This window comes from Pelobates fuscus, chromosome 10, assembly GCF_036172605.1.
Source record: "Pelobates fuscus isolate aPelFus1 chromosome 10, aPelFus1.pri, whole genome shotgun sequence".
In the NCBI taxonomy this organism is placed as follows: Eukaryota; Metazoa; Chordata; class Amphibia; order Anura; family Pelobatidae; genus Pelobates; species Pelobates fuscus.
This window is the reverse complement of record NC_086326.1, coordinates 600,878-613,400: the sequence shown is the minus strand read 5'-3', so window position 1 is coordinate 613,400 and position 12,523 is coordinate 600,878. Positions and strand designations below refer to the sequence as shown.

Here is a 12,523-nt window from a genome sequence, read left to right as displayed (position 1 = left end):
TCAGAACGTTGTGGTTAACCGCAGACACTTCCTAATTGTCGAATGTCGGCTGGGTGGTCGTCGTTCATATGAACGAACACGTGGCGGTGGCCATCTTGGACGTACGAATGCCCAGCAGTGTTCGTTGACGATTTTGTGAAACTAAAAATGGCTACTATTTTCACACGAACACCGCTGAATTCGCCGACCTCCCTTAATCTGTTTCCCTTTCATACGAACACCGTCCGTTCAGTACTTTTCATACAAACGTAGCCACCTCAGATAGCTCCAAAGCGATTGAACTGTATGCATCCGATCTGAGCGCTGTTCGGTAGTTTGGTGCGTTTAGATCTAAGCTATCTGGGAATATGTTGAATGTAAATGCTTTATTCGATAGTTTAAACTTGTGGATTTTTATGCATTTTTTCTCCCCGCTTGTAAAATGGAGGTTAGTCTCCATCCTCGGAGATAATTGAGTTACATCTCAATTATCTCCAGGATAGAGAGGAGGGATTACAATGTACCTGTGGGAGTGCTTAACTGTGTATGTCTGTGATTGGTTACTGTGTAAAATTGTCACAGTTTTCCACCAGGTCCCCTAGGGAAGTGTCCACCTGGTGGAAGACCTGCATAAATACCGGGCAGTTAGCCCCATTAAACCAGATCACTGCTTGACCCTCAATACGGAGCTTCGTCTCGTGCTCGGGGAGATTTATTCGTATGGTTTTCCTGTTTGGCTGTTTGGAGTGTAAACCTTTCGTATGGTTTTTCCTGTTCTGCGGATTGGTGTATTCGGTAGCTGCCTTTGTATCTGGAAAGGGAATATCTCCTAAACAGCTTTAACCCTGTTTATACCCGGGTTGCCGTTACAATCTCAACTTCTTCTATTCTCTGTTTTACTGCACTACATTGCAAACTATAGTTGAGCATTTGTTTTTAAACAAATTGCAATTCATCTGAGGTTTGGCCCATCTGCAGGTCTTCTGGATTGCCACATGGATGCATCACGAAGCAAACAACACGTATAGCAAACAAACAGTTTAGTTTGATTGATGATTTAGAGTTTTGCCAAAGGCGACAAAATTAGAGATGATTGATAGTCACAGGACAGTCAGAAAGAAATCAAATAATGAAAAAATAAACCAAAGATCATCTTCCGGCTCCGGCAGCAGTACACGGCGCGCAAGGGAGCTGAACAGGAAGCACTCAGGGGAGAGTGCTCCCTCGCGCCCGCCAGCCTGCCCGCCGAGTGACACCACTGGACCCCAGGGAATGCCCTCAGCTTTCCTACAGGTAAGGAGGCTGGGGGGATTAAATTAAAAAAAACATGTGTGTGTGAGAGTGTTAGTGTGTGTTAGTGTTAGTGTGTGTGTGTGTGTTAGTGTGTGTGTGTGTTAGAGTGTGTGTTAGTGTTAGTGTGTGTTAGTGTTAGTGTGTTGTAACGGAACCTTCAGTTGATGGACGCTTCCTAGCTTGCGCCGATGACCACAAGCACCGCACTGGACACCACAACCACTGCAGACTCCACAACCGCCGTCTTCTGTCCACCCTGGATCAGCTTCTGTCCTCCAGGACTGTGTGCGGAAGACCTCTCCTCCAGGAGAGCGTATCAGGTACAAGCTCTTAAAAGAGCTAAGTGATTCAAGCTCAGGGGAGTATGCAGAGCATAGCAATCCCCAGTGTGATTATAGCAGCTCCCTCCAATAACGAGACAAGGCTATGTATTGAGGGTCAAACAGGATCTCCTTTACTTGGCACCAAAGGGCCTTCTTTTATGCAGGTTTTCCCTACATAGGACCACCCACAGGGTTTTACAGAACAACCAATAACACACGTACATTACAGAAAACACTCCCAGCAATTATACACAAAATCCTCCCCCTCTGCCTGTGATATAATTATGGAACACAATGGGTTAAGCAGGAAAAATACAGTTTTCATACATGTACTATAACTTTAAAACCACATATCCAATCTTCATAAAAACACACATATTATTAATCAGCATACTTGAAATATGACCATACTCAAAAATCATGCAAATCCTTCCATTAGTTCAAAAGTTAGTCGGAAGTCCTTTGTGACCGACCGCAGGCACATTTTCCTGCCCAAAACAGTTCCATAGATTTGGGCTGTGCGGTCGGTCAATTTTAACACTGAAAAAAATGACTAAGTCCCATTCGAACGTGTGTTCGAATCTTCGAACGGGACTTAGTCTCTGTGGCTGGAAACCCAGTGTAGGAGAAGGTAAGGGTCAGCGGTGTTCGTTAAAATGTGTAGCCGATTTCAGTTCCATGGATTTGGCTACACATACCGCTGACCTTGTTCGAATGAACAAAGATGGCCGCAGCCACGTGTTCGTTTGTCGAATGGCGACTACTTCGGCACTTCGGCTGCATCCGTAGTGCCAATTTGAAGCTGCAGAACTGCTCCAATACAATTTAAAGGGGCAACAAGAGTCTTTTAAAATCCAATCTGCATAAACAGTCTTTAACAGGCAATATCTTCCAGGGGCCATAGTCTTAAAGGGGCATTGTTCTCCAAAGTCACAATGTGCCCACCGAAGGTTCTTAAAGGGCCATACACAGCATAATAAAATACAATATGCCCAAATGCTGATTTAAGAGGGTACGATCTCCCCTGGGCCATAGTCGCAGGGGAGGAGGCAGGCAAGCAGGCCTCTCCAGGACAAAGTAACGAAGGGCACTTCGTCACTTGTGTGTGTGTTAGAGTGTTAGAGTGTGTGTGTTAGTGTTAGTGTGTGTGTTAGTCTGTGTGTATTAGTCCGTGTGTGTGTCTGCTAGTGAGTGTTAGTGAGTGTGTGTCTGCTAGTGAGTGTCAGTGAGTGTTTTACTGTGTGTGTTTTTTACGGAGTGTGTTCATGTGTGTCTGTTAGTGAGTCTGTTTGATGTCTGTTAGTTGGTGTGTGTCAATGAGAGTGTATGTTTTGTAAGTGAGTGTGTATGTATGTCTGTCACTGAGTGTGTCTCTGTCAGTAAATGTGTGTGTCTGTTAGCTAGTGTGTATGTTTCTGTTCGTGAGAGTGTTTGTGTGTGTGTCTTCAGCACTTACCTTTCTCCAGCGCCGGACTCCCTTGGCGCTGGGGATCCCTCCGCCTCTCAGCTCCGAATGCGCATGCGCAGCAAGAGCCGTGCGCGCATTCAAACCGCCCATCGGAAAGCATTACTCAATGCTTTCCTACGGACGTTCAGTGTCTTAGAATCGCGGAAGCTCCTCTAGCGGCTGTCAATGAGACAGCCACTAGAGGCTGGATTAACCCTCAGTGAAACATAGCAATGGATCAATTTTCGCACCGGGGCCCCATGGGTCATGTGTACGCCACTGGATGTTAAATACACAAACATAAGCTGCTAAATATACACACATAGACTGCTGAATGCACACAGACTGTTGAATACACACATAATACATTATTATTATTATTATTATTATTTATATAGCGCCAACAAATTCTGCAGCGCTGTACAATGGATGGACTAACAGACACATAATTGTAACCAGACGAGTTGCACACACAGGAACAGAGGGGTTGAGGGCCCTGCTCAATGAGCTTACATGCTAGAGGGAGTGGGGTAAAGTGACACAAAAAGTAGGGGTAGAAAAGTAGGAGAAAAAAAGTGAGTTTTCAATGATTTTTTTGAAGGAGTGGAGACTAGGACTAGGAGACTGAACGTATAACAGAGAAGGGAAGGGAATTCCACAGGAACGGTGCAGCCCTAGAGAAGTCTTGAAGGCAAGCATCAGAGGATTGACGTAGTTCTTCAGGAGAGCATGAGGGAGACATATTTGTGTATTAGGGGCAATAGGTAGGTTGGAGCAGCATTATGTAGAGATTTGAAAGCAAGAACAAGAATTTTAAATTGAGCTCTATATCTTACAAGAAGCGAATGCATGGACTGACAGATGGGGAGGCATGGGAGGTGCGGGCGGTCAGGAAGATGATCCTCACCGTCGCATTCATTAATGACTGTAATGGGACAAGTTGGGAGTATGTAAGATCACTGAGAAGCAGTTTGCAGTAGTCAAGGCGAGAGAGGATAGCAGCATGGACCAGCACCTTAGCTATGTCTGGCGTTAAAGGACCACTCTAGGTACCCAGACCACTTCAGCTTAATGAAGTGGTCTGGGTGCCAGGTCCTTCTAGGATTAACACATTTTTTCATAAACATAGCAGTTTCAGAGAAACTGCTCTTGCTGTGAATGGATTAAGCCTTCCCCTATTTCCTCTAGTGGCTGTCTCATTGACAGCCGCTAGAGGCGCTTGCGTGATTCTCACTGTGATTTTCACAGTGAGAGCATGCAAGCGTCCATAGGAAAGCATTATGAATGCTTTCCTATGTGACCGGCTGAATGCGCGCGCAGCTCGTGCCGCGCGTGCGCATTCAGCCGACGGGGAGGAGAAGAGGAGGATCGGAGGAGGAGAGCTCTCCGCCCACCGCTGGAAAAAGGTAAGTTTTAAACACTTTCCCCTTTCCAGAGCCCGGCGGGAGGGGGACCCTGAGGGTGGGGGCACCCTCAGGGCACTCTAGTGCCAGGAAAACGAGTATGTTTTCCTGGCACTAGAGGGGTCCTTTAAGTAGCGGTTGATGCGTGCTATATTTTTTAGTGAAAGCAGTAGGATTTGACGATTGACTGGACATGAGTGGTGAAGGAGAGGTCAGAGTCAAGAGATCACCAAGGCAGTGAGTCTGTGTGCTGGAACTGATGTTAACGTTGAAGGAGACAGAAACGGGAGTAGCAACACTTGAGAGAGACAAGACCAGAAGTTCTTGTAACGGAACTCCCCGTACTCCGACCAAGTACCTTCCGTTGATGGCCACTTCCTAGCTTGCGCCAAGGACCACAAGCACCGCACCAGACACCACAACCACCGTTACAGGAACAGCTCTTAAAAAAGCAAAGTGATTAAAGCTCAGGAGAGTATGCAGAGCATAGCAATCCCCAGTGTGATTATAGCAGTTCCCTCCAATAACGAGACAAGACTACGTGTTGAGGGTCAAGAAGATCTGTTTTTAATTAGAGCCTTCTTTTATGGAGGTCGTACACATACAGGACTGCCCACAGGGCTTTCAGAAGAACCAATAAAAACATTACAACACGTACAATAAAGTAAACCACTCCCAGCAGAAATCCTCCCCTCTGCCTGTGATACAATTATCTCAAGACAATAGACTAACTTAATTATCACAGGCAGAAAATATACAGTATTATAAAACATATCACAGGGACCCCAAAACATGCAATAACCCCATACAAATATATATATCCTCGGAACCAGGGGATCTGGGTGAACCACATATCCAAAATTCACCCAGATCCATTCAGTAGTTTGCAAGATACAGCTTAATGCAGGTTCCACAGAACATATACAGGCTATATGAAAAATAATTACTGTTAAATGTGTCCCCTGTTCTGTAGTTTAAAACTACTGAACAATGTCTTTGTGCACCAAATACCGTTGAGATGGCACCGTGTAGAAAAGTCAAAACAGTGTCTGTGAATTAAAATGGCCGCCATCCAACGGCCCGACGTTCGGTAAAATGAATCCCACGGGGGGCGTGGCCGACTGAGAGACTGAGCGGACGTCTCTGTGTGAGGCTCCGTGCTAAGGAAACTTTAGCAGACTTCGGCTACCACAAAACAAAGACATAACGGATCAGAAAACTCACCCCCCACCTTGGGAAGTTATGGGGCGAAAAAATAAAAAGATTCAGCGCCCGGAGGTACGTCGTCTACCCGATATCCGTCTCTCCTTTGAAAGGCCGGTGCCGCGACCGCCAACAAAGATGGCGCCGGAAGCCACTTCGGAACAGGAGATGTCGGACGACTCTCCCGAGGAGGAAGAACCCCTCACACCACAGTCGGGCAGGGAGTCCAACTCATCTGAGTCAGACGAGGACTCAGCCCCAGCCACGAAAGGGGACATAAAGAGACTCCTGCTGGACCTCAGGAAGGTATGGAAAAAGGACCTGCAAGAAGTACAGGCAGAGGTGGGGATAGTGCATAACAAAGTCAGAGTTATGGAGGCAAACGATATGGCCAGAGACACTCAGCTGCAGGAGACCAGGTCACAAATGGAAGGACTGGTCTCGCAGGTGCAGAGGTTGAACCGTACAGTGACAATGCTGGAAACACGCCACAGGCGCAGAAATATACGTCTCAGGGGAATCCCAGAAGAGATTGCCACAGAGAAGCTGCTGCAATACACACAACGCCTCATAGACACGCTAGGCATCAGAGAGGGGTTTACCCTACCGCTAATCACTTCGGCATTCAGAGTCAGGAAATCCCCAGCAGCGCCAGAGGGAACCACCAGAGATGTCATTGCGGTAACGCGTGATGTAGCGGTCAGGAACGCAATCATGACCCTCTCTAGAACACAGGGGAACATAACCTTTGAGGGAAGCAAAGTGGCAGTATACGGCGACATCCCATTCCCTGTGCTAGTGGAAAAACGTAAACTAGTACCGGTAGCAAAGAAATTAAGAGACTGCTCTATAAAATATCGCTGGGGAGTTGAAGGGACCCTGGAAGTAGCGATCGGTGACACGATCCATATACTGACATCGGCAGACGACCCCGAAGAGCTATACAAACACTTAGACATGCATCCTCAAAATCTGACAAGCACACCCTCCAAGCAACACCGAACAGGCGGAAAAGTGACCGACACCAACACGGCACAGAGGCTGACCAGGCCACTAGGGGGGAATACCCCCCGGCGTTGATCCAGAGACTACATCTCGCACCCCCATTCCCTGGGAGGGTCTCACCCAACCCCAGAGTCAGTGTCTAGTACGAACCAGGGCCAGGTTGAAACTCAACAATTGCCCAGTTATTAAAGTGGAATATCAGGGACTTACAGCCAAAGTTAGAGCACTATAGTGATACCCCTCAATATATGCCATTCAACAGTAGTAGTTAAGAGTACACAATGGCTCATTATCGTATAAACACTGTTATATTGTATGCCTGTTTTACTTTTGTTAATTTGTATAAACTGGAAAAGTTATACTTAATTCATGATAACTCAATAAAAAATTATAAATTGAAAAAAAAAAAAAAAAAAAAAAAAATGAATCCCACGAACAAGGGGATTCATACGAATGCAAGCACATGACTTTTACTGCGCGAACGGAGACCGACCGCAAGACCAAAATGCATGGAACTGATTAAGGCTACTACCTCGTGTGCGGTCAGTCAAACGAACACATCCATATAACTCCCGAACCCCTGGTCCGATCTGGGTGATTTTTGAGTATGTTGCTCACCCAGATCAGAGCTATCAGGGGATACCACATTTAGGGGTGTATCTTGTATATTTGGGGTACATCGAGAAAACGGGGAAAAGTGTGCACTGAATAATTGGATTATCTGTCAGGCTGAGGGAAGGAGATGTGTGGGTTGTAACTTATGTATGATTGGTTACTGTATAAGTTTCTGTGGGTATCTCCCTTGCAGGGGAGAAATGCATAAAAGCAGGGTATGTGGAATAAAACAGCAGTTCTGCTCCTGATACTGTGTGTCATCCAGTTATTGGGAAAGGCGATGGGATATTCCTGGATTATTTTACCTACTACTGATGCTGTTTCTCCTGGGTTAATTACTTGTTCCTGAGCCACTCTTGGATTACCGGTAGAGATAGTCTTTGTGGAATAAGCTCTCTGCTACAGGAAGCATTAAGAGCGTCCATCAATGGAGGTACCTAGTCGGGGTGCCAGGTGATCCGTTACACTGGTTGGCAGCGGTGGGATGACATGAGGTAAACCAGCTCAGAAACACTGTTTCGTGGAGTTACAAATTGAGGGCAACGGTTGTCGCGTACAGCGCCCCTGACTACAGCAAGCATGACGTACCTTGCAAGAAGTGGAGAGCAGTGTCCTCCCTCCCCAGCGGCAGGGTGAGTTACAGGGAGAGGAGAGCATTGTCCTCCCTCCCCAGCGGCAGTATGCATCTCAGGGGGCCCAAAGGTGTCTCCCTTCCCCCCCAGCAGCAGTATGTCCTACAGGGAGCAGAGACAATCAGTCTCTCTCCCCAGCAGCAGGACAATTTATTGGGAGTGGAGACAGTTGGTCTCCCTCTCCAGCGGCAGTGTATGTTTCAGGGAGAAGAGCATATTGCCCTCTCTCCCCAGCGGCAGCTTATCCTACCAAGGGGAGACACTAATCTCCCAGACGGTGCAGATGGGACCATAGTCTCTGTACCCGACCTACAGGAATGCTGGATGGCTTGTCCAGATCCCCAGCAACCCTCACAGGAGTACCAGGAGGAGGAGGTAAGCGATGTCTCCCCTCCCCAGCTACATCCAGGCTACCCCAGCGGAAGAGATGGCATCAGGGCAGAGCGCTGCTGGCCTCTGCCCTACCCGTCCCTTTGTTACAGGGCAGGACTGCGTACCAGGCTACCCAGCTGAAGTGCTGGCACCAGGGCAGAATACCGCTGATCTCTGCCCACAAAGCAACCTCCACTCCCAGCCGCAAAGCAACCCAGCGACCGGGAGTACCAGTTCCCAACACGGCCTTGGTGGACTCACGGGACAGAGACAGGCTACCAGATTCCCCAGGTGCAGTAACCATTTATTGTGGGTGGGCTACGCTGCTGATTGTTCTTTGTGGGTGGGTTGCTTGACTAACCCAGGCACTGACCGACAGAAGGTCAGATACCCAGTTAGTCTCCCCGCCAAAGGGGAGATGTGTGACGAAGTGCCCTTCGCCACTTGTTCTTGGAGAGGCCTGCTTGTACATACATTTACATCTGCATCACTGGACTAATACGGATACAAACTCTAGGTACATATTGATATCTCTTTTTTATGTCATATAGATTTTTAAACTACAGGAGGCAACCATAATCATTGTGTGCACGTTTTCACCTTTTTTGTGTGGTTTGTATGAAGTCTATTAAGTGTAAAAGTGACAATACAATTTGGGGTGTTTTGTTGAACAAGATTGTGTTTTTTATAAGTGTCGATTTTCGCAGTGTGTTTATATAAAGGATTTGTCTACATACAATGACTCTAGTATGACCAAGACACTTACATGGCTGAAATGACGTGGCATCAGTCTCTAAAGTGAAACCCACCAGCTTTATAAAAATTGTTCCTGAATGTTTTATTCGCTATTTGGGAATTGCTGAAGGAAGCTCTTTTAGGAGGGCCTCACTGCTTACTGCCAACAGTGTTTTGGAACATATGATGTCTGTGTCAGGCTGTGCATCCTAGGAGCTCCAATGGAGAGCTACATGTTGTCTATCATGAATGTATAGAATATTCAAATATAAAGTTAATGTAAACCTTTGTGACATAAATCATGGCGAGGAAGGACCATAAACTGGCGGTAAAAGTCTTAACCTGGAGAATATGGCATGTACTGTTCTCAAGGATATAGGTTTACTAATGAGAGACATCTGATAAGGCAAAGTCAGAAATAAAACTCAGAAATATGAGAGACTATGAGATGGCTAATTCTAGCACTGGCATTCGATTAATGTCTAACATATATTAGTTTTCTTAATTTCCTTTAACAGTAACCAGGCATGTTTCAAAAAAACTCGGATTTTACACTGAATGCATAAAAGGGTAATAAAATGACTAACGTATTTAACCAGGAAAGTTAAATTTACCTTGCAACCAGCTTTCAAGAATGCCCTGGGTCTACACATTATCATTATAAGTCAACATAATGATATTGAGGAATATATGTTTACATAGATATATAGATAGAGAGATATAAGATGTGGAGTTTCTGAAGGGGATGTTGTCCATACATACACATTCCTCTAGAATGTAAGCTCATTGAGCAGGGCCCTCCACCTCTCTGTTCCTGTACATCCAGTTGTCTGGTTACAATTACATGTCTGTTAGTCCACCCATTGTACAGCACTACGGAATCTGATGGCGCTATATAAATAAAATAAAAATATAGAAAATATAGAAAACACATTCATCCTACCTCCCACTTACCTTCAGAGTGTTGTATGTATCCCCTTCGCTGTTGCTGCTGGTCTGTGTATAGTACCCTCCGTTGTAAAATATTTGCTTGTTAGCATCTTCGCATGGAGGAGCAGGCTCTTCCAGATCAAACCCACCAACATTGTATCCGTACAGTGACGAGTATCGGAGGGAATTATACACCTGGAACAAACAATGATATGAACATGTTTCACAATCCTCACAGAGCATTGTGGTGAGCAGGGAACTGACCACTATATGCTAGTTAGAATAAATTCCCAGCATATAAACCATACAACGTTCAAGCTGCACAAAACATATCATGCTACAAAGATGGAAACCTTGACAAAGCCATGTTACTCCTATTCTATCATGAAGTTAAAGCAAGCCAGCTTGCTGTAATTCGCTTGCCATTATGGCAATCAGAGCCAGCCATGAACAGGTTTAGGTACATAGTTTAAAAACTGATGACACAGTAACTGGTGGATTAGGATAATGTAATCTTACAGAGTCCGGAAAACTACATTTACCGGAAATATATCTCATGTTCTTCCAAGGAAGGGGTTGCCATTATTGCTGATGCATATCCTATGGGCTTGTTGTTCATTCATTAGTGGACATTGGAAAACATGGTCCATCTTGTGTTAATATTTAATCCTCTGTAGATTATGTTCTGTTTTAGATCAGCATTGGTGTAGTCCTACAAAACCTCACTTAGGATTAAACCTGCGAGAATCATATTGTTGCAATTACCTGCAGGCACTGAGAGATCTATGACTGGCATATTATAGTAGTTGTATAGTAGCTTGTACTTTGACAAGCCTTGCTAAATAAAACATGTGCCCATTGCCAATCAATATATGTTAACAGCTGGGTGGAATAATTAACTATTTTATGGAAAACCAGCTTCTTAGATACCTGCACAGTAATGTTCCACTTCCTCCTGGAACTGAGACATTATTTAATGTAGAATTGACTGTGTTTTATTACAATTCCATTAAATATAATTTAAACGGAAGAGTTTGAATCAATATTTGCTCAAATCAAATGAAAGTAATGAAATTAAGGTCTTGCCTTAATGGGGTGGACCAAGATTTAAGAACTATATAAATCTGCTCAAATGAAAAGATGGGAAACCCTGACCCACAAACGTCCCCTAAGCTTACTTTGCCTTAGTATGGCAATGATTTTCTTTTGTAAATTAACTCCCCTGGTTTGGTTGAAATAGTGAAATAAGTGTCTCTTACTGCGTCGGCATTGAAACTCTCATATGGGCTTAGAATAAGGAGACTGGAATCAATGACTCGGATCCCACATAGAGACATTGGGGCGCCTGTCACTTGTACATCAATACTGGAAGCTGGTGTCGCTTTTTCTTCTGAGAATGTAAGAGAAACCTAATTGTAAAGAAAATAAATATTAGCACGAGTAGCTTGTTGACTCAAGCAGATCAGACTAGTACAGGGTTCTAATGCAAAAGTGTTCAATGCTATGTAAGGCGCTTATAAAGTGCTGTACAGTATTTAAAGTAAAAATAGACCTAAGTAGAAGCTACTACACACGTGAAGGTTCCTCAAACTTCACACGTATACATGCAAAACAGTAAATTAAGTGATAGCGATACACTCGAATAGATGCAGTGGAGCGCTACTCTGGGTCTATTTGAGTGTATCACTATCACTCGATTTACTCTGTTTTGCTTGTACATGCTTATGTTCACTGTATCATCTGTAGCACATCCACTGCACAAATTAAAAAAACTAAACACAAAAACACCTCCTTGAATTAAACAATTCCAACCTCCCTCAAATGTATAATTTAGCTGTTACAGAACTTACACCTAATTTAGTTGGGCAATCCATTAAAACAAAAAGTAAACAATTGAAAAAAATGTTATACTAATGCATTGTAAATGTCTATCCATCCCCTTCCCCTTAAATTATGGAGTAAGAAGAGTCATAATAAAAATAATGAATCAGAATCTGGGAAATGGATAGTTTATACCGCTGTGCTAAAAGGTAACTAGAACTATTTATAGTTATAGACACCACAAACCACATAAAAATGACCAAATAAATGTTATTATAAGGCTACATAGTGCTAGCATACAGTGAACATAATATAATAACATGCATGAGATGGCACTTGCAAGCTTATCCAGTTGATGTAATATATCACATACCTTTGTGTGAGCTAGAGTGGACCTGTGTCATGACAGCGTGTCTGCGCCCAATCAGCGCAGACACGTTGAAATAAAAAAAAAAAAAAACGTACCTCTTGGCGGGTCTCCCTCTGTTCTCCACACTACATGGACGGAAGTCGCGCTGGCATTCCCAAAAACGTTGGATGCTTCCAAAGGCCGCAATTTAAAGGCACATTTTGGAAGCTGGTGATGCGGACGTGCATGTGTCATCATGTCATCGACGTGCACACACGTTTTGGCGTCATTAGGTCTCAATAACCAATGAGAGCCTTTCCTAGGCACTTTAACCCCTTAAGGACCAAACTTCTGGAATAAAAGGGAATCATGACATGTCACACATGTCATGTGTCCTTAAGGGGTTAAACTCTTTT

General features: G+C 44.5%; 1 protein-coding gene across 1 annotated transcript in view; it reads right to left on the bottom strand.

The window, feature by feature from the left end:
• Positions 1–12,523, bottom strand: part of LOC134575542 (ovostatin-like) — a 279,761-nt gene that overhangs the window by 126,927 nt on the left and 140,311 nt on the right. The window contains exons 15-16 of the mRNA XM_063434840.1: positions 11,197–11,346; positions 9,962–10,132 (exon numbers count right to left, since the gene is read on the bottom strand). Coding sequence (XP_063290910.1) covers positions 9,962–10,132; positions 11,197–11,346 — 321 coding nt within the window. The remainder of the gene's footprint in view (positions 1–9,961; positions 10,133–11,196; positions 11,347–12,523) is intronic.